The 24,141-nt window shown below is 30.5% G+C and overlaps 2 protein-coding genes and 1 long non-coding RNA gene across 3 annotated transcripts; all 3 read right to left on the reverse strand.

The window, feature by feature from the left end:
* Nucleotides 1-439: 439 nt before the first annotated feature.
* Nucleotides 440-3,433, reverse strand: LOC101210870 (cation/H(+) antiporter 12). The gene is made up of 3 exons (XM_004149417.2): nucleotides 3,203-3,433; nucleotides 1,956-2,966; nucleotides 440-1,872 (listed from the first exon to the last, which is right to left on the reverse strand). The coding sequence occupies exons 1-3, from the start codon at nucleotides 3,431-3,433 to the stop codon at nucleotides 727-729; spliced, it is 2,388 nt and encodes a 795-aa protein (XP_004149465.1). The 3' UTR covers nucleotides 440-726.
* A 10,277-nt stretch (nucleotides 3,434-13,710) lies between these two features.
* Nucleotides 13,711-15,857, reverse strand: LOC101211118 (cation/H(+) antiporter 4). The gene is made up of 2 exons (XM_004149418.1): nucleotides 14,991-15,857; nucleotides 13,711-14,826 (listed from the first exon to the last, which is right to left on the reverse strand). The coding sequence occupies exons 1-2, from the start codon at nucleotides 15,855-15,857 to the stop codon at nucleotides 13,711-13,713; spliced, it is 1,983 nt and encodes a 660-aa protein (XP_004149466.1).
* Nucleotides 15,858-22,270: 6,413 nt separating this feature from the next.
* On the reverse strand, nucleotides 22,271-23,754 carry LOC101208101. Its single transcript, XR_968984.2, has 2 exons — nucleotides 23,149-23,754; nucleotides 22,271-22,571 (listed from the first exon to the last, which is right to left on the reverse strand). It is a non-coding gene; the product is annotated as an uncharacterized LOC101208101 (long non-coding RNA).
* Between the last annotated feature and the right edge of the window lie 387 nt (nucleotides 23,755-24,141).

Here is a 24,141-nt window from a genome sequence, read left to right on the forward strand (position 1 = left end):
TCATATTCTTGTGAGATTATGTAGTCTCAACTAGTAAGGGTGTTAATAAGAGAAACTATTCATTTCATGGTCCAATCTTATACAAATTCTTTATATAGAATACCCTCACTCTAATGTCTCAACATGAATGATTATGATCAAATCATTTGTAGCACTTTAGAATAATTGTAACAACTACAAAACAAATCGTATTTGTAGTGTTTCCAACCTTATCCATCAACTAGATATGATTTAGGAAGTCACCTAGAACAATTATATATAATTAGTTTGGTTTAAAGATTTAAGGTTTATGTTTCCCTCAAAGGAAAGGAAACATAAAAAAAGTAAGAGGGCGATGTATAATTAAAAATGAAAAAAAAAACATAAACACTTACCAAAATAACAAGAGAGCTTGTTTAAGATTGGCTACAAAATTGTAAGGAATTACAAGAGAGCTTAAGGGAAAATAAGTGAGTGAGAAGTTGGAGAAAAATGAGATGAAAGTGGAAAAAAGCAGACTTCACATTTTATTTTTTAAAATTTGTATGTAAGGGCTTTATGAACATTCTACATCCTCATTTGTCCTTAAACTCAAATTTCAAAAAACAATCCCAAAACTCATTACATCCTCTAATTTTGTCTTATTTTTGACAATTTTCCCTCTTCATGTTGAAAATTCAAAATCGGTACTAACAAAAAAGAAAGAAAAAGCAAAAGAAAAACCTCATTTTCTTACATATATATTTCCTAAAGAATATGTTGGGAAGTGTCATGTGAGATTTGTTGTTGTTGTATTACCAACAAAGAAGTTCCAGTGTTGATGTCACTTGAGGCGATCAAATCTCCCAAATGTCCAAGCTCTGGAAACTCATTCCATTCGTTGAGACCATCAGTTTGAGGTGTTTCCAATCCATCTCTTCTTCCAACTATCATTAGATCAAACATATCTACTACTTTTCTAAGTACGAATGCTGTTTCTTGTCCATCTCTACAAACCTCTTCTTCATATACAACTCTCTCATCTCCCAAACATTTTCCTTTAAAATCTTTAACAACTTCTTCATCCATTATATATTCCCAACTGTTACGTAACATTGATCTATTTTGATAATCTTGTGGCGCCTTCAGTCGAAGCACAGTTAGCTCCACTCTCAGGTCCTTTACCATGCGTTTAGCATATGATAGTGCCTCCCTATCATCCTTCCCTCCCAGGAAAATAACACACACCGAGTAACTACTTCTCTTTCTTGCTTTGATATGTTCTAATTTTCCTCGGTCAGCAAAGATGCCTACTGAACAAGGAGCCCTCTTGAGGACGTTGTAGTTCAATGTCCTCACATTGTTGTCAACTCTTTCGATGTAACCATCCATGGTCCACGTTATATGGAAAGGAAGTATTATAAACGATGTAGTCTTGTCAAGTGCCAATGTGCATACATCGTTGTGCATGACTGTGCATGGTGAGACAGCAGTGAAGCATTCCACATACACTGTCCCATCATTTTCTCTCTCAAACCTATCAAAGGCATGAATGATGTGTCGGGAGTAGGAGCGCTTGTCGAAGGGGTTGTTCTGCCGCTTGTGCGAAATGAAGATGGGAGCAAATCGACCAGGTAACTCGATGAGATGGAATAAATGAACAATGATTGGGTTCTCGATTGTAGGGCACGAGAGATTCAAAAGATGAATAATGGCATTGACGTTTTCATGTTGATGAATGCAAGCGAGGAGTTGAAGCTCGTCATTGAAGCGATTCAAATGCATGATGTTTCTATTTTGATAGCCAGCATATTTCCTTGAAGGATCATACAACCCTTTCACTGCAATTGGCACTATGGTTGCAAACAACAATATGTAAACAATGAAGCATCCAAAAAGCTCATTGTCAACAACCTGCATTAATTATTGGCACATTTTGAAAGTAAGAAACAGAGTACAAAGAAATGAAGAATGAAAGAAATAGTATACACACATACATTGTAGTCTACGGACATTGTGTAGGAAATCAATTCCACAGGACCTTTGGAGCACATAATAAGAGAAAGTGCCAAAGCATCCTTGAAGGGCAACTGGCAATACTTAGAAGACGAAACAGAAGCTACAAATTTGACAGTACAGGCCAAACAAAGCATTGTTATGTTCAATTTAGTGAAAACAACATCAAATGTAGTGGCTGAAATCTTTGACAAATCAGCTCTCAAAGCACAGGTGGTGACAAAAATAGGCATAAAAATATTTTCAACAAGGCACTCAATTTTGTTCACAAGTGTTGATGCTAAAGGAGCTCCAGCAGGAATGGCCAACCCCAAAACATAAGCTCCTATAATGCAAGCATGACCTGTAAAAGTCTCCAAAACAGTGTACAAAAGAGTTACAAAAATAACTCCTTCAATGTAACAGTTCTTCACAGGCATTCCTTGAGGGGTGTGTTTGATAATCCAAAGCATTGTAGGTCTTAGCACAAACAAAGCCACAAGTATGAGCATTATATAGACACATATTTCAGTCGAGATTAGTGAGGGGTTTATACGGTATTGTAGGATTTGCCCTTTTATGATCATAATGAATGTACCAAAAATGTCACTGACTAAGGCAGATGAAAGACCTAAACGCCCCAATTCTGAGTTCATAATATGAAGCTCTTTTACAAGTGAAGCAACAACAGGAAATGAAGTTGTTGCATGAAAGCTAATCAACAAGGGGAGGGATTCTATTTGTATCTCTGTTAATTCCCACTCTTCAACAACCATACTTTCAACCAACGTCTGTATGATTAGAGGGAGTAACAAGGCTGACATTCCAATGATTAATGATGATCTTCCTGTTCCCATTATCATTTTTAAATCATATTTTGCTACAGTTAGTAATATGTACAATGTGTACCCAAAATTTGCTAGTAACACTAGCACATCTTGACTCCCCACATTCAAATGCTTTAGTTTTGCCTCCTCCTCTTCATTCCATGACCACCCGAATGCCAACCCGACCTAATTCATGGCAATGGTTAGCATTTTTAGGACTAATATTTAACTGTGTATAACAATATTTTTAAAAAATTGCAAATATAACAAGATAGACATTATTGGTGATAGATGGATGTACATTTTATTATAATATATACAAATTATTTTGTATTCTTGTGCATCCTCATTGGTCTCTTAAATTAAACCTTTTAACATAAGAAAATTAAAAAGGAAAATTATTTGAAAGTTGTGTTACTTACAAGAATTTGACAGGAAAGCTTGGAGATCCCAAAACGCTTGAGAAAGAAGTATGTAATTGCCAAGGAGAAGCATAACACAATCAACTGAAACTCAAGAAGAGGTAAAGAAGGATTCAACCACCATTCAGAGTCATCAAATTCAACCCACAAACCTTTAGAATTTACATAAGGTGGAATATCTATACAAATTGTAGCTGTCATATTTGGATTCAACTGTATCTCTTCTCCCATCACAATCAATAACCAAAAAACAGAATTTATGGTTTTGCTTCCAAAATAATATATTCAACACGTCTCTCTTTTTGGGTTATATAATTTGTTTTTTTCTTTCTCTTTGACCAAATATAAAAATTCAAGGAACACTAAAAAAGACCCTTCTAAAAAGGGATTTGACAGTTATTTTTATTTTGAAATTGACAGCAAAAAGGGGTTTTCTCTCATATATCTGATTTTAACAAATTTCATTAAGAAATACAGCAAAACATAAGGATTTGCTGTTTTGTTTTTATCCCTTTGTTTTTGAGAATGTAATTGTTAGAAGGCCAATCTGTTGTATGATATTTGAAACGATCAAGTAGGGGAGTTTCTATTGCCACACACTACAACGTATTCGCCATCTTTAAGAAAGAACACTATATGATCTTTTTTTTAAATCCTACTAAATGCTACCACCAATGGTTGCTATCAACTCTTACTGATACTTGTAATCACTAATCTGTTTAAATTTAAGAAATTGTTTCACACATTTTTTCTTGATTTTCTTACGTACAAAGCTATCATCAATTCATACTATCACTAATAACTTTCTATTTACTATTATAAGTTGCTCTCATCGATAGATGCTATCCATGATAGATTTCAATTTTAAAAATGTACTCTTATTAATTGTTATTATTAATAGTGTCTGTCACTAATAATGATAGTCATGAAGGGTAGACTTGACATTTTAAAAAACTAACTAGCCAACAGATGCTATTTATGCAAATATTTTATCCTTGTGTTATACTTTTAGTTTATTTCCTAAATTGTACTATTTGCTATCATTTTTCGTTATATAATTTATATTTACAAATCCTAAACTACACGATAATGAGATTTATGATACTAAATTCAACAATATAATCTATTGACCCAAAATTTAAGTGAATACAAATTTAATTATATATCACCTAACATTTCCTCTCAATGTATCCAAAAGCTGACGAAGATCTAACAAGTGAAAATCAATTTTAAATTGAAAGGAATAACATTGCAAGAGCTTGAGTGGTACCATGTTAATTCACCAATTGACCCAAAAGTTTAAGTTTAGTTGATGAAAACAAATTTAATTATATATCATATTCAAACGTATGCAGTAAAATTGGAGTATTAAGATATGGCAAAACAACTAAAAAAATCGTCATTCATCTTAGCTTGAATTAAAACAAATGAAATAATGAATGAATTTATAAGAATGTAAATACAAATTAAATATGGAAACTTAGCTTTACTAAAACAAATTAGCTGTAGTTGATACATATATCTTTCTTTTCTTTGAGGTTAGAAATTCAAATCATTCATTCATCTGTGTTTTACTAACAAAAATGAAAAAGAAAATTCTCTCCTTTAAAAAAAAATATCATTTTTTGATTTCTTTACCATTTCAAATCTTAAATTTCCAACATTTTACAATTTTTAATTTAAACTATCAACTAAATTTAATTGATTGATTGATTTATAATTAATTTTTTCAAATTCCCACTTTCCTGTCTAACTTATTATTTAAGAAATGAAGATGTTAAAATATGAAAAGTTATCATGTATACTATAATTTTCAAAATTTATAAGTATATATTAAGGATGAGATTCAAAATAGTTTTGTAATTTTTATCTTCTACAATTATATAAAGAAATCTCTTCAATCTTTTTTATAAATACTTGGGTTTGTTTTTCTTATTCTTTTTACTCACTATGTTTTGTTTCTCTATTACTTCGTTTAAATTTATATATATACTTTTTTGTGTTATTACAATTGCAATAGATTAATTGTGAAACTTAAAGGAAGACTTGAAGAACACATGTAAGGGGTACAAAATTGAAACAATGCCCGTTGTGAAATTCAAGTCCAAGAATTCTAAGTTCTTTTTATATATAATTATTATATAGCAATAAGTGCTTTGAATTAGTGTTTTGAGTTAAAGTGTACAAACATTCTTTCTTATGATATATTTAGCTTCTTTTAAATAATAATTACAATAAACTAATGAACTTTTCTAAGTTGTATGAATTCTTCAAAAAAACCGCACATGATTATAATCTTGATTTCTCGAGAAAGTAATCATCTTATTTTTATCCTTTTAAAATGTTTTAGGTAGGTAATTAGTATCTACCTTTTTTTAAAAAAAACAAAAAGTTGATATAAGTTGAAAAGTTGCTTGTAACGTGGAAAAAAAATGGTAACATTTTTAGTTTATAATAAAGAGAGAAGTTAGAAAGGCACCCACATATACCCACGTATGGCCAAGTAAACAATGTGAGTGAATAATATTTTTATAAATCATTTAATTAAAACATTTAACACTACAAAATATAAGTTGATAAGTTATTTGTAACATGAGGAAGAAAAATATTTGTAACATGATTTCAATATCTATACTAAAAATGATAATAAGCCCACTACTATAAATTTAGTCTTCTTTGACATGTAAAGCACGTCAAAAGAATGTCTACCTTGATGGTCCACTACAAGAAATTGAGACTCTTCCGATGCAAAAAAAGGTGTCGACAAAAGCAACGTCGGAACAAAGGTTCATCCTCGACGCATAAAATGCACATTGGTCGAGACAAGTATTCCTGACGCCGTAGTTCAAGACATCGGGAGAAGGTAAATAAATATTTAATTCTCACATTTATTTTTCGATGTCTCTTTGCATAACGTCGAGAAAAGTTCATACATTTCTGGTGTCATAAATAAAACGTCGGAAGAGGTGAAAACTATTTCTGACATTTTACTTATGACGTCGGAAATAGGGGGTGTCTCTTGATGTTTTCGATGTGCGTTGAGAATTCTCGTATAAAAAATCACTTTAGTTTTGTAATTCACATAATTGAAACGAGAAGGCTGAGAGAGTCGAGAAAGAGACCGAGAAGGAGAGATCAGATCCATGCTGCCGCTCGCCGTCGTCCTTGTCCAACCGTCCATCGTCATCTATCGCTATCACTCTTCATTACGGTATGTGGTTTGGTTTAGTTATTGTTTTGTTTTAGTTAATTAGTTTTAGTATTTAGATTTCAAATTAGTTTTAGGTTTTAGATTTCAAATTAGTTTTAGTATTTAGATTTTGAATTAGTTGTAGATTTTAGTATTGAATTCGAATTTGAAGGTGTTGTTAGGATTTAAAATTGAAGTTGAGATTGAAGTTGAGTTTGAATTCCTATTTGAATTTAGGAATTATATTGAATTCGAGGAGGGTAATATTGAATTGGGGGTAAGGGGGGTTATATATTGTTGATTGTAGACCACGTTGCCCTAAATAATTTGTACGTGGATGAATGTTGTTGGTGAATGTTATTGTTGTGTACATTTTAGTTAAAGTTTGGTTGAAAAGTGTTACAATTAACTTTTATAATTTATAATTAGTTTGTGATTGAATTGGATTTATATTTGATTTTGTAGTTAGGAGTGGTTGAATTAGACTTAGTTTATGGATGAATGTTGTGGAATGTTGTTATTGGTGTGAGATGTTGTTGTATCCATATTTGTTGTTCAACTTGCTACTAAGACTACTACTTAGTTGATAAGTTAGTATTTTTGTTTAGTAATAAACTTCTTCAAGTTGTAAGCTTTTTAGTTCTTTTTCGTTTATGTATATCTTTTATCTTTCGAGCTTCATATTTCCATCAATACTAACTCATTTTATGCATATGACCACTTGATTTGATACGTTTTTTTCATGATCTTTACATATATTATCATAAAGTTAGCATTTTATTGACGTATCTTGACATTAAATTCTCTTCAAAATTACATAAAACTATATTTAAACTTTTGAAGTCCATAACGTTGAGCATAGTTTCCAAATTGGGATTTTTTTTTTATTCCATGTAACTTTTCGAGATCTACATCCTTGGTTGCTTATGCCTCCTTCATCCCAAAAACATCCGTTTTGGCCTCTAAATTGGGTTACACAATGTTTTTCATCAAAGATTCGGTTTTTTGAATTTTGAAACTAATACCTTAAAGTTCCTCTATTGTATCTTCTTTCTTCTACATGTAGTAACAACATCTGGCCACATCCACGTTCCATTACAGCTAGGTCATAAATACTTGATTTGATTTGAAATTACTCATTGATATTGATGAAATTGATTTGCTACAAGATATTGGATACACTGAGATTGTTTAAATGTTTGAATATTTGGATGCTTGATGTTTGAATGCATATGGGTTAATGAACAAGCATTTTATGAAAAATGTTATATTTTAACCAACAATATTTTCATCTTAGGTTTAAAGAATTATAGATGTTGATGAACGAGAAAGTCCATACGACATAAAAGAATTACAATATCCCTGTAAGGTAATTCTTTTGCCCTTCAATTGATGTGAACTTGATTTTAATAATGAAAGATCTTGTAGTTGTATTTGCTCTTTTATTTCCTTAATTATCATTTTATTTATTTATTTATTTATTTTTAAAATATAATGTTGAGGGCAATTTAATAAAAGTTTTGTACTATTTGTATACAAGTCTAAGGGTGATGTATATACCTTCCATTATTAAATAAAAAAAATAGAGGCACAATATTCAGTGTCGGGAGTTTCTAGACATCTCACGACGTTAGTTTAACAGCGTCTTCGACATTCATACAACATCGGGAGATGTCTAAGAACTTCTGACATTGAATGTTGTGCGTTGGGAGTTTCTCTCCTGACACATTTTTTCCAAATTGTATCCCGATGAATATTTATGCGTCGGAAAAGACTTTTCCGACACTTTTTGTATATCTTCTGACGATTTTGTGCATTGGAAGAGCCCCCTTTCTTGTAGTGGTCTTTGCCCATTAAGTAGCCAGACATCAAGAAAGCCCGACCATCAAGAAAACTAGTGGTCAAAACATGTCATCAAAAACTCTTTCTTGTTTTTTGCCCATTAAGAAAACTGAAAAATCCATCAAGAAAATAGTTTTCTTGATAGCCAAAATATGTAATAAAAAACTTTTTTCCTATTTTATGAAAAAAATAGATTTCCTTTTATTTTCTCACACCCACTTTAGGTTTGTGCTAATTGGCTTCTTCATGATCTTGATTTCTTCCTCACTGTTACATTGATATCCAAATAAACAGCTTCTACAGATTTTTAATGGACAAGATATATACAAGTGTCGCAAAGCTCATGTTCTACAACTTCTACAAATTTTAAAAGCCCTAAATTACAAACTTTCAATTCAACTCATTAAAATTGGACACAATAACTAATTTAATTTTGATAAAGTCGTTTATTTCAATCTAATTATAATTACAATAGTTAACTTTTAAAAAAGTATTATTGTATTATTGATGTATAGACACTAATAATTGGAAAGAAAAAAAAGTAAAGCTTTAAGAATATTATTGATGAATATTGTATTTTCTAAGCCCGTTAATGAGGGTTTGAATTCCGTGCTTCGTAGAAATAGTTTTCTCTTAATGGGCAATGCTCATCAAGATATCATTTTTCATGAGTCTTGCCTATGATCTTATCCTAAACCCAGAATTATATTTTTTTTTTCTCTGATATCATTTTTCTTGATGACCTGGCCCATGATTTTTTATTTTTTGTCGTTGTCCATGAAGAAACCCTAGAACCATAAAGAAAATTCCAAACTCATCAAGAAATCCAAAACAAATATATTAATTTTTTCGATGATGGTCATTGTAAATCAAGAAAATTCATTTCTTGATAGGTCTCGTCATCAAGAAAACATGTCTAACTTGATGAGCATTGCTAGTCAACATTTATTATCTTTGATGTTTAATATTCATCGATAAATAGCTTTTTTGACGTTGATGGACCATCAACAAAACTAAGAGAACTTTGTCCATCAAGGATGTCGCGACGTGATCGCTATGCGAAGCGGCTGACCTCCCTATTTATTTAATTTAATAAATAAATAGTTTTGGAGTCGCCACCAACCATATTAAGGTGTGATTGGTCATCCAAAAAAAAGAAAAAAATGGTCTGCGTAAATTTATGAGATTTAAGTTCGGGAGTCAGTTGTGGGAGTCAGTTGTGTGTAGGGAAGGTGTTAGCATCCTACAACACCCCTAAAATGGTTACCCAATTTTATTTTAAAAGAAATTATAGATGTTCACAAAACAAAGTTTTTATTTAGGTTTTATTAAAATGTCCCAAGTTTATCAATTCACATCAAAGAAAATAAAACCCAAGCATGAATTGATAATTATGAGTGGCATAGGAGCCATTAAAAAATGAAGTTTATTTTTGTTTTAAAAGTTTTTTTTATTCATCTTAAAAATATTAAGATACCAAAATTTGATATTTTAATCTCTATCATAGGTGTTTAATGAGAAATTTCATGTATATAAGAATTAATAAATTCATGGAAAACACTACTCAGCGTCATTTAAAATATGAAATGTGTTTATTTAAAAACAATCTATTAATTAAATTTCAAATGGAAAATTTTCATATATTCATGGAATTTAAATTATAAAATCCATAAAAAGCAATACTTTTTATCCAATTTACATTTTTATATTTAATTGAAAATGAATAATAACAATGACAAAACATTATGAATTTGAAAAATACTTGAAGGATAATATGCTGAGATAAAATAAATACATGGATAATATAAGCAAAATGCAAAATGTACAAGAGGATTAATTAATGTAGGATGCAAGATAATTAATTAATACAACACATGCAAGATAATTAATTAATGTATGAGAATGCAAAATAATTAATTAATTCAAAATGATGCAAAATAATTAATTAATGCAGAACGTGAAATAATTGATTAATGGCAAAAGAGGCAAAATAATTTATTAATGCATAAAGATGCAAAATAATTAATCAAGCTAGGCCAGAGTAATGAATAATTAGACAATGATGCCAAATGGATATCAAATAATAATTAATTGTAGAATGACAAAGTAGGTTTAACGTAATATGCAAATAAATAATCACCGTAGTCAAATGAATGTCAAATAATTATAGCAAGATGCATTAATTAATTAATACATCATGCAAATAATTAGAATGAGTGAGTGCCAAAATAATTAAACAAAATTAAAACGGTCAAATGAATAATTATTTTCAAATGCATAATTAACACATATGTCAAATGGATAATTATTAACTCAAGATACCAAATGGATACAAGCAATTAACACAGAATGTAAAACGAGTGCCTAAATAATTAAAAAAGATAGCAAATAATTAAATCAGCATGTCAAATGGGTGTCAAATGGGTGCTAAATAATTAGGACATCAATCAAATAATTAACAGATCATTTAATTAATTAACCAAATGAAATAATTAACATAGCACCCAAATGAGTGTCAAATAATTAATCCAGAATACACTAATTTAATTAATTAAAGCAGTAGCCAAATGGACGTGAGATGGGTGTCAAATAATTAAAATGATGCAAATAATTAAAAGATGTCAAATGGGTGCCAAATGATTAACTGATTAATGAGTGATTTAAATGAATAATTAAAGACAGGACCCAAATGTTGGGTGCCAAATAATTAAGTCAGTATCATCAAGCATGAATAAAAAAAGAACTTACAGGTTCTGTGTTGATCCTCTTTACCTCTCCCCAAAAAAATTTCTTTTACATGTCCCCCTTCTCTATCAAATAATCCTCCCACCAAAAAATCTCTTCCTCAATTGAATCTTCTCCTTCTCTTTATAAAGGGCAATGTCTCGTTAGATAGTGAAGTAGAGTAGTTTTAGATTGAGAAGTGGAGCTAGAGAATGTGAGAGATTGAGAGAGTGGAAGCGTGGTGATCAAGAAAAACGGGGATGGTTGAGAAAAATAGGGAGAAGAAAAAAAAAACTTTTACTTTTAAATTTTAAATATGTTTTTATTTTTATTTTTGTTTTAAAACATAAATTTAAAATTTAAGAATTAAGATTTAAATTTTAAATTTTAAATTCAAATTCAAATTCAAATTCTTTTAAAAAACAATAAATAAAAAAAACAAATAAATAAGGCATGACAAAATAAGGTATGTACAAAGGAAATAAAAAATTTATATTTTTTACGTTATTTTATATTTCTTCAACAAAATAAGGAGATTTTTCTTGACGTACATGACGTCATGATAAACATTGTATCAAAAAAATGTTTTTTTGATGGTCCTTTGTCATGACCATCAAGAAATCAAAATTTGTGTGCGTCAAGAAAGACCAAATTTGTAGTAGTGGTTGTCGCCCACAAAATGATTAAAGCAATATGGTAGATTTGATGGTGAACACGCATTTGTATTATATCAATCATTGATTTTTTTAATAAAAAATCATGTCTTAAACAAATTTTAGATTTACCATAGTTTATTTAAACTATTATATGGTTACTAATACATTGTGGTAAATTTGTATGATGGTGAATATTCTAATAGAAAATTTGAAACTTTTTAAAATACTTTGAATTTCAATAAGGAAGTTGAAATATATAAAACAAAAAATGAAGAAGTCGTTCATGTTTTGAAAGTCATTAATTATAATTAAAACGACAACCATACATTTCATATTTATTTATTGTTTATAATTTAATAAATTAAGTTACTTAAATTACCGTGAAAGTAGATTTTTTTTTACTCACTCTTTTAGTCTATTAATAATCAATACATATATACAAAATCCAAACTTTAGTTTAAAAAAATTTATAGAGTTTTGTCCACCTTGATTCTATTATTGATTGCACAACATTGTAAGTTAGAGTTAAATTTAAGTTCATGCAATTCATTAAATTAATTTTATTGTTTTTTTGGTTTTAATGCAACTTAATTTTACAAACATCATTAACAAATACTTAAAACACAAACAATACTATATATATTGAAATTTATCTTTCTACTGGATAATTATAGGTATATAGTGTGATCTTAATGATAAAAAAAAACATTTGTTAAATTCAAATGTTGAAAATTTAATCCAAAAAAAAGTTTTAACTCATTTTATTATTATCTTCTCTCACTTTTATAACAAGTTGTCACCATGAGTTTCTACCCTTCTGAAGATTTTGTAAAAATTGGTATTGATTAATATTAATGACTCGTGGGAATTTTCTTCATAATCTTTTAGGCATTTAGAATTTCGTTCAAATATTGTGAGTATTTCAATTTTTGGAGTTTTGTCATAAGTATGTATTTGGTGTATCATAATTGATCTTCTCATCACCATCACTCATCTTTTTTTAATTTAAACATGGAATTAAAAGAAGGTGGGTACTTTACTTCAATCATATAGGTAACTTATGTGTTTGCAAATTGATTGTTAAAACGTATTTGATATTAAATTTTACATTTCATCTAATCAAATTGTAAAACTCATATAACGTTTTATGTGAGCATTATTAACTAAAATCTTGAGTTGTGGCTTAAAAGACATTTATGAATTCTTTCCATAATAAGAAGTTGAAAGTTAACGGTTGTCACCTGGTGGACCAAGTAGGTGGTAGGCTCAATAGTGGTCTCTTACCAGCTATTTTATATACTCACTCTTTCGGGAAAGACAAGGTAAAATAAAGCTGACGAATAAAAAGTTGTGACAGTTAAGGACGAATGAAATGAGTTGTCACATGATATACTCACCCTTAAGGACTCGTGACTGTGCCACTGGGATTATTATGATGATGTTTCTACTACCTATTTATTTTGTAGGGTGCCTAATAAATTAATTCTTTATCGGTTTTTAATGTATTTTGCTAAACATTTAGTGATTTTTAATGTATTTTGCTAAATATTTGGATTTCTACCTAGATTGTTTTATTTTTATTCTTCATTTAATAAAATAAGTTAAACTTGGTATGGTTTTGGATTTTAAAATGTTACTTTTATATTAGTGACCTCATCTTAAGTTTAAAAGTTAGGTCGTTACAATGATTATTAGTCTTAACCGTTTTCTACCATTAGATGTACGAGAGAAAAGTATGCAAAGATTTTATATGTGGTGGGTATTAGTATTAGAAAGCATGCAGATTTTTCTAATCCACATCAACAGTTGTTACGAGACAATTACATTGTGACATCAACGGTCTCATTGAATAATTTGTCATTTTTGGTACATTAAATTAATCAAAATGCAGTGATGTTGAAAAAAATAAATGCTCTCCACAGACAGGATAAACTTTCCTTTCAGTAAATTATAAGATGTATACAAAGTTAGCACACCACTGCAAAAAAAAAAATGGATCATGAACTTAGGAGGGGGGATCCAAAAGAAGACTTGAGCTGTCACATGATATATATACATCTAGAAAGGTTTAATGTATATTAAGATTATGAGTAATGTTACTTCTGTTGCTGTATTACCAAGACAGAAGTTCTTGTATTGATATCTAGTGATGCAATCAAGTCCCCAAGAACTCCAAGCTCTGGAAATTCATTCCATTCACTAAGACCAGAAGTTTGAGGTGATGATTCCATTCCTTTTCTTCTTCCTACAATCATAAGATCAAAATCATTTACCAATTCTCTAAGTCTCAATGCTGTTTGAGGTCCATCTTCACTCACTTCCTCTAAAAATTTCACTCTCCCATCTCCCAAACATGTCATTTTGAAATCTTTAATAACTTCTGAATCAAGCATTTTCTCCCATTTACTTGTCCCATTATCCTCCACAGAACTCCCAAGTTTCAATACTGTTAGTTCAATCTTTATGTCCTTGGCTAAGCGCTTTGCAAATGAAATTGCTTCTCTATCGTCACTCCCTCCCAAGTATATCACACACACCGTATACTCACATCTCACTCCTGAAGATGCCATTGAAGCAATGCTCCCTAAATGCCCTTTATCTGCTAAGATGGCTACTGAACAAGGAGCTTTCTCGATCACACTGCAATTCAAATTCCTCATTGTGTTGTCTTCTTGGTCTACAAGTCCATCACTTGTCCATGTTATGTGGAAAGGCAATATTATGAGAGATGTGATCTTGTCCATTGCTAATTTGCATATTTCATTGTGCATGAACTTGTGTGGTGAGATTGAAGTGAAGCATTCAGCATATACTGACCCTGAATTCTCCTTCTCAAAGTGGTCAAAGGAAAGTAGCATATTTTCGGAGTAAGTTTGGTCTCCAATTGGCTTGTTTTCTATTCTATGAGAAATGAAAACCGGAGCCGTTCGCCCCACCAACTCGATCAGATGGAGAGCATAAACCGCAACCGGATTTTCTTGTGTTGGACATGAGATGTTGAGAAGATGAATGAAGCCATAGATGTTCTCATTCGTGTGAACACAAGCAAGGACTCTTAACTCTGAGTTTTGGCTCAAATGCATGATGTTCCTGTTCTGATTGCTAGCTTGTAACTTTGAAATATCATTCAAGAATTTCAACACCATTGGCACAAAGGTTGCAATTAGTAATAAGAATACTGTGAACCATGCTAGAATCCCCCGACTTAAAATCTGCAAACAGAACAAAAAAGCACAAGAAGGTTTTAACACTATTAACAACTAAAAGAAAATATAATTAGAACTTAGGAATATAATTTTTCTAATAAGTCTCTAGACTTGTAATTAACTGCGGTGAGAGAAAGATGGAAAAATGAAAGGAGAGGAAGAGAGAATACATTGTATTCAGTGAAAAGTGTGCAGAAGGACAATTCAACAACTCCTTTGGAACTGAGAATGAGAGATAGCATCAAGGATTCTCTAAAGCTCAACTGGCAATACAATGAAGTAAGAAAGGTGCAGACGAATTTGGTAACATAAGTTACAAATGCAAGAATGATGTTAACTCTTGTATAATTATCCAGAGCTGCAACTAATAATATCCGGGACAGATCAACCTGTAAAGCACAAGTAATCACAAAAACAGGCATGAAAAAATCTGAAACAAAGCATTCCAATTTCTCAATAAGAGAGAATCCCGTTGGTCCTCCATCAGTAAGTGACAATCCCAACAAATAAGGTCCAACAATTGCTGGCTGTCCCAATAAAGTAGATGTAACAGCAGAAAGAAGAACCACAAGAAACACTGTTTGAGTTGTACCGCGACTCACTGGCTTCCCTTCTGTTGTTTGTTTCATAATCCAAAGAACTACAGGCCTAAACAAAAATGATACCAAAAACACTTGCACACATAATCCTCCAATTGAATAATACCCTTTTGCAGCATTCTTTCTTGATATTCTTATTTGGTTTGCAATGGCTACTGCACATTGGCTGAACATATCTGCAACTAATGCTGAGGACAGCCCTAAACGACCGAGTTCTGTGCTTACAATCTTTAGTTCATTAAGAAGACAAGCAATGACTGGAAATGAGATCATACTTTGCATTGAAACCATTAAAGGTAGCTTCCTTATCTCTGAAATTGTTAGCCCCTCTAGCAGAAAAGAACTCACCAAAAGACCACAAGTTAGAGGCAAAAGAATTGAAGGTAGTCCAATTATCCATGCTCTTTTCCCTGTTTTCAATGTCATGCTCACATCCATTTTCACTGCTGTTATGAACATAAACAGCATGTATGCAAAATATGAAAACAATCCTAAGATCTCTTCACTCTCTACTCTAAAAAGTTCGAATTTTCCTTTGTTCAACTTGCCCCATGAACAGCCAAATATCAAACCAGTCTGTTTTCCATTGGAAATATTAAACCAGATGTTAGTTAGTATTATTATACGGTGTATATATCAAATAATTAGACAAGAAATGGGAGATTGTACATACAATGATTTGAGAGGAAAGTTTGGAGACGCCAGAGCGCTTGAGAAGAAAATGAATAATTGCCATGAAAAAACAGAACAAAACCAGTTGTAACTCCAAGAGAGGCAAGGAATTGTTGAGCCACCATTGAGGCCTATGAATGTTGATCCACAAACCACCGGAGTTTATGAAAGGTGGATGAAATGTACAAGTTAAAGTTGTGGAGTTCAATTCCATGTCTTGTTTTGATTCCATCTTCTTCTTCTTCTTCTTCTTCTTCTTCTTCTTCTTCTGTTTTTTTCTTCTTCTTCTTCACAAAGGTAATAATTAAACACAGAGAAGATAAGAAGGAAGAACAAGAAGAAGAAAAAAACTTAATGTTATTTGGTTTCAAAGTTTGGCGACTTTTCCAATTTGGTTTGGAAGATAAGTAGTTACCTATAACCAAACAACGCGTCAAGGGGATAAAACAACAAGACCAAAGACATAACAAAAAGATGTAGATGTAAGTTAAGATAGTTAATTGAGAAAGAGGTTTCTTTTCAGTTGATGGATTATATATATATACCTATATTTGGACGTTATTCAAACATGAACACGTGTTGCATTTTGCCTTCGTTTTGCTTTTTTTTTTTTAGTAGTTTGTTACTCTTAACAAAACTTACATATCACCAAGGTTAACTTAGATAACAAAAAACTTTAGAGATTTCAATCAACGATTCATAGATATATGTTCATCAAGATTCTGTTCATTCATTTCCATGGTTATCTACCTGTTTTATTCGGTACCAAATCATTCATTCAAACACTAATTACGGTATAACACAAGTGTGTGTGTGTGTGTAGTAGCTAAACTCTAGCAAATGGGTTGTGCTATCATGTTTTAGATTATATTGTTATGTATAAATTAATTTAATGATTCATTTCTAACCAGACATTGATTTCAGATAATGATACTAATTATAACTTAATTAACAACGTTGAAATCATCAACTTACCATGTTTTTGTGTGAGGGGTTGATAATTAGCTTTAATTGATGTTCTTCATAAGGTTTAAAGTGCGAAATGTAGATGGAAGTACCAATCAAATCATCCATGTGATGGATCTTTTTAGAAAAATCATACAACAAAATTTTTAAAAAACAAAATAATTAAATATTTCAGTTTAATAATTAAGGATTCCTATTTTTAGGATTGGAATATTTTACCATTAATTTGTATAGTCCTCACATATTTACGTATTTAAAGTAATAATTAATTTATAGGTCACCCACTATTGTATGTACGAATTACAACAAAAGATTGTTTGATAATAACATTTTTTTATTATTATTATGCATCGAAAAACTATCAAAAACTTAAATTATCAAATACAAAATAAGTCTTAATGCAAGTCAAAAATGACATAGTTTGACATCGAGCTTGTTACACCTTGCTTGTATTAACAAGTTCGATGTCATAAAGTTGGATACCCCACTCCTAGTATTTTTTTTTAGAGAGCGTTGTACATAACTTTAAGCAAGAGGCCAAAAGAAAAATTACTTCTTTTTTTTTTTTTTTGGTAGTTTCTCAAATTACCAACAAAATAGGAAATTAAGCAACGAAAATGCGATCAAACAGAGACTTCATTTACTCTATAAGGAAATGAGTAATATTAGTATTTTTAAAAATTGAGCAAATTTAAATGAATGCCAATGGTAACATTTTTCCTTTAAGCAGCAAATATATTGCACCTTGTTCTTATTACTATTATTTTTCTTTCTCTAGATTATTGCGAGGGAAAGAGAGTAAAATTATATAGTCCATGAACTTTGGATACGTTTCAATTCATATATGTTTCTTTAGATAGAATTTGAAAGTTTTATCTTTTACATACTGTCATTCATTGGAAGACACGTGATATTATTTACAACTACATGAGAGATTAAGATTGACATTGAGATCTTCGTTACAATTCACATATTAGTATGAAGGAGAGAAAATGTATATATTGAATAAAAGACTAAATAGGAGGAGGCGTTTGTTGTATTGCCATTACAGAAGCTCTAATGTTAATATCAAGTGTTACAATCAAATCCCCAAGAATTCCAAGCTCTGGAAAATCATTCCATTCACCAAGTCCACAAGTTTGAGGTGATGATTTTTCCAACCCTTTTCTTCTTCCTACAATCATATGATCAAACTCATTCACCATTTTTCTAACTCTCGTTGCTGTATCAGTTCCATTTTCACTAACTCCTTCTATATACTTAACTCTACCTTCTCCAAAACAGTTCATTTTAAAATCCCTTAATGCTTCTGAATCAAGCATTTTTTCCCAATTTTGTTCTTTTTCTTCCATTCTTGAACTCACATATAATCTCAACACTGTTAGTTTCACTCTTGAATCCGTTGCCAAACGCTTTGCATATGAAATTGCTTCTCTGTCATCACTCCCTCCTAGAAATATTACACAAATCACAAACTACATAACTTTCACAATTACTATTACTCCCCAAGTTTCCCCTATTTGCAAATATCCCTACTGAACAAGGCCCTTTTTCAATTACGCCCCAATTCAAAGCTCTTATTGATTGGTCATCTTGGTCTATATCCCCATCAGCTGCCCATGCTTGATGGAATGGTAATATTATGAGAGATGCTGATTTTTCAAGCCCCAATTTGCAAATATCACTTAACATGAACTTGTTTGGTGTGATTACTGTTCCATGGGTGTCTCTCTCAAAGTTATCAAAACAGAATACCATGTCTTTAGATGAGGGTTGTTGTTGATGGGTTAAGGGATAGGTGTGATTTTCTTGTTTATGTGAAATGAAACTGGGTGTGATTCTACCAATTAGTTCAACTAGATGAAGAACATAAATGGTTAATGGATTTTGCTCTGTGGGACATGAGAGATTGAGTAAATGAATGAGGCCATGAGTGTCATTGTTTCGATGAACGACCAATATCAATATCATTACTGTTAGCCATATCAGAAGCCCATCAGAGATGATCTGCAGAAAGAAAAAGAAAAAAGATCATTTAGTTACAAATTTGATCTCATGGTATGAAAAAAAGAAATAGTTTCTTCATAGATTGTCAATGTAGTTTGATAATATGCTCAAACGTAGTGACTGCCAAAGAGACTATGTATGGAAGTTGTATTTAACCAAAGATACCGATTGTGAGATGGAGTGAAAGTTTAATCATACATAAAAGAAGAGAAAAGGTTTAAAATATACATACATCATATCCTCTGAGAATTGCGATGAAGAGCAATTCCACGACGCCTTTATTACTCATCAAGAAAGCCAAAATGCCAAAGAGTCTTGAACAGGGAAGTTAGAGTACAATGATCCAACAAAGCTGGAGATCACTTTGACCGGAAATGTTACGATCCCAACAATTATATTGAATCGTGTAAATCCGGACGCACATGCGACAAGCATCTTCGACAAATCTGCTTGTAATTAAAGCCGAAATAGCAATGAAAATCGGGGCGAACAACTGGGTAACGATTAAATCGAGCTTATCAGCATTATGATAGTTTGATTTTAACCAAATATTTAAGTTAAGGAAAACAGCAACAAAAGGGAAGCAAAAATCTTGGTGTCATATTATTACATTATGATAGTTTGTTTTTTGTTACTACAAAATGAACCTCTCTAATGAAATGATCGTATTATCCAATAAAACTTTGGTGATTCTGTGTAATTTAACTAAATAAATATATGTTATTGAACCTGAAATTAAGTTTATGGTTATATTTAAATGTCTAAATTAAATTTAACGTATTTAACCATTTAAATTTACACACAACTCAAACATGAAGATTATATGGGCTGTGTTTTTCCCTTTAGTTTCATTGTTTGTTATTCATCAAATTCCTCTACGGATTCAAAAATTATACATCTATTAAACAATCTTAAAAGATTAGAGTAAAGATTGAAAGATTAGATATTTATTAGTCATAATTTTAAAAAGTAAGTATTAACTTATACCAGCTTCAATGTAATTTAAAATAAAATAATAATATTAAAGTAAATAACAAATATATAAAGTAATTTTAACTAAAATAATAATATTAAAGTAAATTTTAAATAACCAAACAGTTATAAAGTAAATGAAGATTTTTAGATTCATCAATTGGTTAAATATAACAAATGTCAAGTTTTGCAATATTTTATAAACATTTTTAACAATCTTATCATTTACAATCATTTTTTAAAAAATAAATTTAAAATATTTCCCCACATACATAAATGCATACGTAATAGAATTTAATAGATAAAGATTGAATTTTAAATTGAATTTAGTTATATATATTTGAAATTTTAGGTAAGGAAAAATTTGGTTAAAATAAAGAAAAAACAACAAAACAATCTTCTTCTTCTTCTTCTTTTTTTGATTAAACAGTTTTCCCTTAAATTTTGTGCATTAGTTCTACTAGTAATAATAAAGTCTACATCCATATAAATATAACAAAATCTAGGTAGACTCTAATATTTGTTTGTAATATAGTCGGATATATAAATAGTTATATTTACAATTTTTTAAAATTATTATTATATATGCTAATACTTTAATTTTTTAAAAGTTTATAAAGAGCAGTGTTCTTTTCCATAATCTTAGAGTTTATAATCTTGATTTAACTAGATTTTACATAATTGATATAGTTTCCGTATTTATTCCTTAATTGTGTGTAAAGTCCATAACTGTAGTTTAGTATCTATATATATAATTAATGCTAGTTTTTATTTGGTAACAATGGGATAGCTAAAAAGACTATTAGAAAGGACAATCTTGTGTGAAAAATAATATGATCACAAATAATTGTTAGCTATATCTAAAGTTACTAACGGCAAAAATAGCTAAAACGTGAAAGCAACAAATAACGCAATAGAGTTTGATAACTCAATTCGACAAATACGATCAACATTTGAAGAACTTCTTCGCTCAGATAATAAAAAATATTATTGAGATTCATAAATTTATAACTTAAATACTAAAGCTACAATAATAAGTTATCTTCACAACTTAAATGTATAAACTCAGGCTCCCCTGAAGACAATTGTGAATCTCTTTATAGACAAGTCCAGACTCCTCCCTAAATTAATTGATTTCCTCAATCATGTGATCTTCATTCATATTTTACCACACCGTGGTCATATTTTACCGCATTGGTTGAATATCTTTACTGTACCTTCAACGAACTAACTTGATGAAGCAAAAAATTGTCTCAATGAAGTTCGGTGTCCACACCCAATCACAACAAAAACAATATATATATATATATAGTGTATCTTCGGATAAGTATTTAAAAGATATACTTATATTCCCAAAATATAGGCAAACCAATTATTTGAATCTTTAATAATATCGTTTCATATAAAAAGAAATTCAAATTAAATCTTTTTTTACAAAAATCTCAGCATTGTGTTTTTCTCCTTGTTTATTGTAAGATAATAGTGGCAGATGAAAGACTAAATTTGTATAAGTATCGTTAAATTAAGTTTACTTACCTATGGTCAATTATTGAACCCTTACTAATCAAATATGTGAACACAATTTCAAAATATTGATCACTATATCACCTTAAAGTATATCATCATTTATGACTATGGCTAAAAATGGTTTGCTAAAAGCTGCCATCTAACTTGCATGTGACAATCTATAAAGTTTATGTTTAAGCATACACAAGTACAGATTTAGTATTACTTAAAAGGGGAAGAAAAGTATAGATTTACTATTATTCATTAAAAAGGAGGAATAAAAGTATAGATTTAGTAGTCTTAATGATGTTACATAAATTTGTATTAAATAAATCTATAAAGTTTTTGAAACTTGCTTTTTATACTAGCTCCTACATGAATTACTATATATATGACTTAGCTTCTATCTAGTTTTTCTTTTTTCTTTTTACTTGTTTTATTATTGAAAAGGAAAAGATGCTATGATTTTGTTTTTTCTTGAGTGCAGAGTAAGTTATTTTAGATTACTCTGTTCGGAATATGTATTAGGGATGAAAATGTGTTATTTATTTTGTTCTTTTAGAACAATTTTGGAATCCTGAACGAAACGGATCGACTTAAGTTGGTTTGTTTCTTCTTGCAGATGTTTTACATATAGCTTTATAGAAATATGAATGAGGTGTAAATTTCTTGTGGTGGGGGTGTGTTTAGGAGAATAAGAACACGTACAGAAAGGAAAATAATGAACATTCAAGAAAAAAGAATGAAAAATATATAAATAAATTATAATACAAAATACAACAGATCACTTTCTACAAATGAAACCTTTGCCAAGCTTCAAAAAAAAAAGAAAGAAAGAAAGAAAGAAAAGAAAAAATGGCAAATATATAGAATAACACAACCCCACACCCTCTTTCCTTTCATCTCTCACAGACTTGAAAATAATGAAATTCATAGTAATTGTTCTTCTGTTTTTTCAATGGATGATATAAGTTAGCACTAAAGCCACCAGCATTAGAACGTATGCTATTCCTTGGTCTATTGCGGTTCCTGCAACATATCAAATCCCAATTGTTATTTTTGGGGTTCTACCGGAGCAACCTTTCTTTAAAGAAATAAAATAGAAGTTCTAAAATGGTAAGACAGAAAGATGAAAAATGTTGATTTTGTATTCCAATCTTAGTGGTTGGCTGTGAAAGACCAACAAAAGTTCTTCTTTTTCAGGTTAGTTCTGCTGTTCCCATCTAATTCCAGCAACTCAAATTTGCCTTTGAAATGAACTCTTTTCTTCAAAATAGCAGAGGCCATTTTATTATTTAAGGAGATTCAACTTTGTAGATATGAAGATGAGAGTTTTAATTTCAAAGCCATTCTCATATTCCTCTCCCATTCCCCCCAGCAAATTTCTCAAGAAATCAACAGAAAAAAAAAAAAAAAGAAATAGCAGCTTCTAGAGGGAGAAAAGTGGTAAATTTTGTTTCTTTTTCAAACAAGGATCCCATCCAAATTCCCCAATCCCTATTTCCAATTAAATTTGAAACCCATTTTCTGGATTTTGTATCTTTTTCCCACAAAATTTCTCGAGAAACAAACAGAAAAAGTAGAAAACCAAGAACAGAGAACTAACCATCACTAGTTGGAGCTGGAGCTGGAGCTGGAGAAGAAGAAGAAAGTTGAGCTGAAGATAGAGGCAACGCAACAACATAAAAGACAGCAATAAGCAGAGCAGCATATATTCCAAAACAAGAAGCCCTCAAAACAGCCATCTCTGTCTCTCTCAGAAGAACCCTAGAGAGAGACAGAAGAAGAAGAAATTTGAAGATTATGAATGAGAAGAATGGAAATGGAGGAATTGGGGATTTAATACTGTTTATGTTTGAACTGTAAGCTTTGGGAATCCAAGCAAACCCATGTGATTTTGCATTCTCTCTTTGTAAAGATTCCTTATTTTTTATGCTTTTGCTGTGCTGGATAGACAGACTGTTAAGTTGATTGTGCTGGAACTCAATCCTTTGCTGGCAAAGTTTCTTCACTATTTTTGGCTTCTTTTTTCTTTTGTGCTGGAACCCTTTACACCAATCTTGTGGCTGTTTTATGACTGTCTTCAAACAATCGTATTGGTCCCTTCTGTTTTTGTGTTATAATTTGAAATTCTAAGGGTCAAAACTGACAAGAGAATGTTGTTTGAGTTTGTTACCTAAACTAAACATTTTTTTTATCCCCAAAATATTGGTATTTTTGTATGGATGATTTCTTTCGACTTAGTTTTCATAAACGTAGGAGGCTTTAGATCGTCTAGTAGAGTTGATATGAGTAATATTTTTGAGTAATTAAGTTTGTGATAATTACAAAAGGTAGATTTAGTGATAGTGCGAAGAAAATAGGTAAAAGAGATTTTTTTTTTGGCAAATATGAAAAGTACAAAAGAAAATAAAAAAATTATTTTAATAGTGTTTATTATGAAAGTTGAGTTGTTTATACCAACCTTCAATCAAAAGAACTTAGATTTTGTACGTTTTGTTTACATCATCCTTGAGTGAAATTACCAAAAAAAACTAACACATATGATTGGATGAGTTGACTTATGAATTCTCAATGTGGTTTGTGTATTTAGATCATT

The sequence above is a fragment of the Cucumis sativus genome, chromosome 3, assembly GCF_000004075.3.
Source record: "Cucumis sativus cultivar 9930 chromosome 3, Cucumber_9930_V3, whole genome shotgun sequence".
Classification (NCBI taxonomy): domain Eukaryota; kingdom Viridiplantae; phylum Streptophyta; class Magnoliopsida; order Cucurbitales; family Cucurbitaceae; genus Cucumis; species Cucumis sativus.

What these genes read in the sequence shown, in the direction of transcription:
- LOC101210870 (XM_004149417.2), bottom strand. Translation starts at nt 3,433, where the DNA reads ATGGGAGAAGAGATACAGTTGAATCCAAATATGACAGCTACAATTTGT. An exon ending in AGCTTTCCTGTCAAATTCTT is followed by an intron (nt 2,967 to 3,202) that starts GTAAGTAACACA and finishes GCCATGAATTAG; the next exon opens with GTCGGGTTGGCATTCGGGTG. An exon ending in CAATGTCCGTAGACTACAAT is followed by an intron (nt 1,873 to 1,955) that starts GTATGTGTGTAT and finishes TAATTAATGCAG; the next exon opens with GTTGTTGACAATGAGCTTTT.
- LOC101211118 (XM_004149418.1), bottom strand. Translation starts at nt 15,857, where the DNA reads ATGGATGTGAGCATGACATTGAAAACAGGGAAAAGAGCATGGATAATT. An exon ending in CACTTTTCACTGAATACAAT is followed by an intron (nt 14,827 to 14,990) that starts GTATTCTCTCTT and finishes TTCTGTTTGCAG; the next exon opens with ATTTTAAGTCGGGGGATTCT.